The sequence below is a fragment of the Sinocyclocheilus anshuiensis genome, unplaced genomic scaffold (assembly GCF_001515605.1).
Source record: "Sinocyclocheilus anshuiensis isolate Anshui unplaced genomic scaffold, SAMN03320099.WGS_v1.1 scaffold544, whole genome shotgun sequence".
NCBI lineage: Eukaryota > Metazoa > Chordata > Actinopteri > Cypriniformes > Cyprinidae > Sinocyclocheilus > Sinocyclocheilus anshuiensis.
This window is the reverse complement of record NW_015555763.1, coordinates 1,442,825-1,448,346: the sequence shown is the minus strand read 5'-3', so window position 1 is coordinate 1,448,346 and position 5,522 is coordinate 1,442,825. Positions and strand designations below refer to the sequence as shown.

Here is a 5,522-nt window from a genome sequence, read left to right as displayed (position 1 = left end):
TCCCCAGCCAGCTGCTTGACTTACGATGTTTCTCTTTGCACATGTACAGTATTATGTGAATCATCCGTATAGTCTGTATTTTATTTTATTATTATTATATTATTATTATTATCATTATTTTTATTTATTTTATTTTTTTTATGCATAGGTAAACATTTATATATAGTATATTCATAGTCAAAATCTGTCAGTAGGTTAGCTGTGTATAGGTACAGTGTTTATGTGAAGCATCCGTATAGTCTGTATTTTTTTAACTTATGTATAGGTAAACATTTATATATATATATAGTATATTTATAATCAAAATCAGTCAGTAGGTTAGTTGTGTATAGGTTTTTACTGCTTTACTGTATAGGTTTTTACTGTTTTACTTCATTGTTGTATGCCTGTATTTATGTAACACCGTGGTCCTGTGAGGCACGACATTTCGTTCCACTGTATGTCCCCACATGCAGCAGAATGACAATAAAGCTCAACTTGACTTGAACTTGACTTGACTAATTATGTCCCCACTGGATACAACAAATGTCGCGCCGGGACACGGCATCACAGTATGGTAAGGGGCGTAACATTTCCGTCACACGCTTGAGGTATTCAGCCAATCACAACGCACTGGATAGCTGGCCAATCAGAGCACACCTCGCTTTTCAGAACGATGAGCTTTGTAAAAATTGACGCGTTTCAGAAAGGCGGGGCATAGAGGAGAAACAATAATGTACAGTGTGTGGAAAATAATGTTTTTTTAACCTTAAACCGCATAAACACATCTCATTACACCAAATACACAAAATAATGTTCTTTTTTAGCAACATCATATGACCCCTTTAATTTCTTATTATCAATGTTGAAAACAGTTTTGCTGTTTAATATTTTTGGAAGCTTTGATACATTTTTTCAAGATTCTTTAATGAATATAAATCTCAAAAGAACTGCATTTATTTGAAATAGAAATCTTTTGTAAAATTGTAAATGTCTTTACTGTCACTTTCGATCAATTTAATGCACCTTTGCTGAATAAAATAATTAATTTCTATCAAAAAAAGTCTTACTGACCTCAAACTTTTGTACAATAATGTACATGTATAAAAAAAAAAAAACATAAAACGCCTAACATTTATTTTGGATGTCTACCAGGGATTAAGAGCTGCTAATATCTCCAGAACCCCCTCTCATCGACCTTTACTAAATAAATTGTCACGTCCCGTCTGGCCAACAGCTGAGGCAAGCACTTCTAAGCTTCCAACATCCCAACCAGAAGAGACATCCACTTAATGGAGGGGCATTATTAAACATGAGGAACGCTGATTGTATCGAGTTCTTTCCTCTCATCAGGCGGGCCGTCAGAGGCAGCAGAGAGAAAGTGAGGTTGGCTCTGTGCTTGTGGAGCATCAGGTATTAGTGAATGCAAGATGACATCTGACATTGAAGTGTCCTCGTGTTGCTGCACAAGTGGCTTTCAACAGGCACTGAAGCATCTTTTCACCTCATTTGCTTTGCAGGTTCCAAATTCAACAGTCACCACAACCCATATAACCCTGAATTTCTGCCACTCACCATAGATGCTGACATGGAAATGGAGCTGAAGTGCATTTAAAAGCTATAAACAGTTGTTATAAACAGACCTGTTCGACCTTAAACCTGTTCGACGCTAACACCATAAATGCAGGGAAATTAAAATTGCTGAGTTGAATACATATTCCCTGCTGACTTCACACCTGCCTTTCATTCATAAATCAGGTATGACAGATCATTTTATAAGTGCTTTATTGTATACGAGTTTACGAGTCAGTGTGTAGTGTGTATGTTTGGGCATAAAAAGTTCTACAAAGTTATAAATCTCAAAGTCCACTCCAAAGGGAGATATTTCATTTTTTAAAAATCCCTTTTCAAGAACTACAACGAACGGCTCGTTTGGACAACAGCATTGTTTTCCGGGGTACTGTCATGTCACAAAGCGGTCCATTAGAATATCATTAAAATAATTCCTGTCTATGGAAATTCAAATGGTTGGGGGGTGGGGAGGGGCGAGGTCGTGGTTAGAACGCTTAGTTGAGTGCATCAGACAAGACCAGGACGAAGAAGAAGTGCTGCTGCAGAGTTAGTGCATCAGAGAAAACGAAGAAGAAGAAGAGCTGCTGTAGCGTCAAGTGACAATACAATACTGGATAATGATGTAATCTGCAGAATTTACACTTCAATTATGAGAAAAAAAAAAAAAAACAATAATAACGTTACCACTCTAATATGTCTTGCAATATCCATGCGTGCAAAGGTTCTGCGGGATCCTCTTGTTCAATATTAGGACCCCTCTTAGTCCATAATAGCACCCCTTTAATTAATCTCAGAGAAAATGTTAGTGTTCAATAGCCTTAGTATTTTTGGTATTATCTTTTCTTTCTCACATTGAGAAAACAAGCCGAAACACAAAAACTGCACAAATACAGTTGATGAATAGTAAATACGTTACATAAAGACTATGACTCACCCCTCTCGCTGTGCTTCTCCTCTTTCCAGCTCCTGAATGACCCCCAGCAGCACTTTGATGGTTTCTTGACTAGAGTTGATCAGAGCCTCCATGGCTTGAAGCCTAGCTTTCACATTCCCATCGGCCCCAGGGAGAGCAAACAGATGCCCCTGTGTGCCCTGCCGGGTCTCTGCGGTGCCCAAGTTTTGGCTACTGTGACAGTGGGCCTGTATGTGGGCCTGGGAAGCGCAACTCGCAGAATGAGGCAAAGCCTGAGACTGCGCCTGCAATCCGTTCAGCTGCGCTGTGTCTTTTTTGCGTTTGCAGCTCCCTGAGGGACTCTCCGGGCATTCCACTTGTGTCAAGGATGTCCATGCAATAGGGCCAGAAATCTTTGAACAGTCACCCCTGACCTGCAGAGGTTGAGTCAGCTTGGTTGAGGAGGCACAGTTGGGCTGCAGGCCTGCCCCTGCCTCGCTTTCACTGGGTAATCCTTTGTGCTTGGCCCCACTCCCCAGGACGTTGGTGTCTCTCCTTGAGTCTGACTGATCTAAAACCGTGTCTGACAGATCAGGGCAGAGTTTCCCATCCGAACAGTCCGGCCCAACACACAAGTCCTTAGCGTCGCTGCACTGTGGCGTAGTGTGGAGCAACACTCGGGTCTGTTGCACCCGTCCGTCATACCTTGTCCCCCCCCCCTCCCCCTTCACGTCACTCAAAAAGCCATTGTTTTGCTTAGGGTAGTTCTCCACTAGAGCGGTGTGTTTGATTACTGTTCCCTTCTTGCGCTCAAAGGGGAAAGTCTGGTAACGCTTTTTCAAGTCGGGCGAGGTTTGCACGCCCGTGCTCTTGGTGACGTTCGGGATGGAGCGGCGAGCCGGCATGGTCATGTACCTCCGGTGGATGACCTTGCAGGAAACAGAGCGGTCTCTGGCACCTTGGTGGGCAGCCTCATTCTGCGCCTCGCAGATGTCTTTAAAACGCACCTGCAGGGCTTTGTTTCGCTTGCGTACCACGTCTGCTCCGCTCCGCTCCAGCAAAGGACCGCCGGACTCCGAGTCAGACTCTGAGCTTGACAGAGTGCAGCAGCCTGCCTCCTTACTGACCATAACTCCTGCGGGAGCGAGCAAGAGAGAGAGGAGAAAGAATGAGGGACAGCGAGAACGTTTACAGTTAATAAAATGGCAGTGATTGCAGCTCAAGCACAGATGGCCTAGTTTTGTCTTTTCCTCAGCGCACAACATCCTGGCAGTCAAAGCTTGGGGTTGTTTTGTGTGCACGTGTTTTGTTTAGCAGTGGAAGTCACAGCCGATACAGAGCGACCTGCATTCATGCTCTCTCATTACACTAAGGCTTCATCTCTCTAATGAGGCTGCCAGTACATGGGAGATGGGGGCTGAAGCACAGACTGCCAGCGAGACGGAACAGGGCCTTTGAGTCATCAGATATGAAATACAACTCAACACTTGATGGCAAATACAGACACAAATGATAACATGACACCTGAATTAAGAGGAACAAAATGGTGTAAACGTCAGCAATCAAAGATGTGTGTGCAAGTGCATAAGAATGATTCATAGGAGTTTTTGCTATTGTCACTTTTTCGCAGTTTGGATCAGAATCATTACCTCGGGAAGTAGGGGTGCTGGGGGTGCTGCAGCACCCCCTGGCTTGGAGCTAAAGAAAAAATGGGGGTGCTGGGGGTGCGGTGTTAAAAAGAAATAAATTTAAATTTTGTAACAAAAAATAAATAAAACAAATTTTATTAATTTGAATATTCATTAAAATCATAGGGGAAAAAAGCTTAATGACAATAAGCAACAATTGTCACGTGACGTCACCACGTCCGCATCCGTCATTGAAGATTTAAAAATACACCAGTCAACATGGCGCAAAAACGCATTTCTGATTTTTTCGCAAAGCCCAAACAAAATAAAAAGAGACCGAGCCTTGAGCTGGCGGATCAGTCGGATAAGGAAGCAGACCTGGAGCCTATGCCTAGTGGGCAGCCAACCAGCAGAAGCAGCTGCAACAGCTCCTCCAAAGCGACCACCACATCAGCCCCGGATCTGGGCTAAGGAGCCGCGCTAATTCAAGGTAACATGAACGTCGCCGCCGCGGCAGTACCAGCACAAAATACTAGCGTTATTGATTTGGTCAAGGCAATCACTCCACACCAACCAGCCAACTTCAGTTTTCCTGGAAGGCAGTTCGGAAAAGAGACATTTTGTCGTTCATTCAGTACAAACTGGTTCGACAAATGGAGGTGGCTGCATTACATTGAGGAAAGTGATCGCGTTGTCTGTTTTAGCTGTGTGAAAGCAGTGGAAAAACGTCTCATCTTTACGAAATTCATCTTTACACTACAGAGGTGAAACAGAAAAACACAAAAGCAGCATTTCCACATGTTTACAGACTATTTAATGAGGCTGGGAGGTGGCATGAATGCATTTAACATCATAATAATGTTATGAAATCAATGTTTTAAATATAAAGTTTTGAATAAAGAAATACTAAATGATTGAAATAACTGAAATGATACTTTAAAACTGAAACTAAAACTGTCAGTAGGTGGCAGCAAATCTCTGTCTTTGTCACTGAATCATTCGTTTAATGTTTCGTTCAAACAGTTGATTCGTTCAGGAACAAAGCGAGTGACTGTTTTATGAATGGGTAACTGAATCATTGACTCACTAGATTCATAAAAAAACGCAGGTTCATTCATAAACGAAACACCGCTGTGTTTGCGTGGAGATGCGCAGAGGCTCAGCTGTGACTTTGTTTGGAATATTTCCTTTGACTATAGGCTTTTGTCTACAGCTAGCCTATTACAAGGAAACAGAAAGAGCTCCCATTATATTTACTTCAAAATTAATGTCACCATGTTTTGTGCATTACACTTGCACCTGTGTCTTTTGCAGCTTCTTGTACATAAATAACGTGGCGTAGTCATGAGGTGCTAGTTCACATTAAAAAAATGCTTTTACAAAAAAAAGTTTAATCTGCAGATATGGCCTTGTTTAGGGATCTGTGCCTTTGTGCATACGGACATCTGACT

At 42.3% G+C, this 5,522-nt stretch overlaps 1 protein-coding gene across 1 annotated transcript in view; it reads right to left on the bottom strand.

Moving 5' to 3' along the window:
• LOC107674119 (protein FAM196A-like) overlaps nucleotides 1-5,522 on the bottom strand; it is a 52,424-nt gene that overhangs the window by 32,169 nt on the left and 14,733 nt on the right. Inside the window, exon 3 of the mRNA XM_016468011.1 lies at nucleotides 2,486-3,578. Coding sequence (XP_016323497.1) covers nucleotides 2,486-3,573 — 1,088 coding nt within the window. The 5' untranslated portion in view covers nucleotides 3,574-3,578. The remainder of the gene's footprint in view (nucleotides 1-2,485; nucleotides 3,579-5,522) is intronic.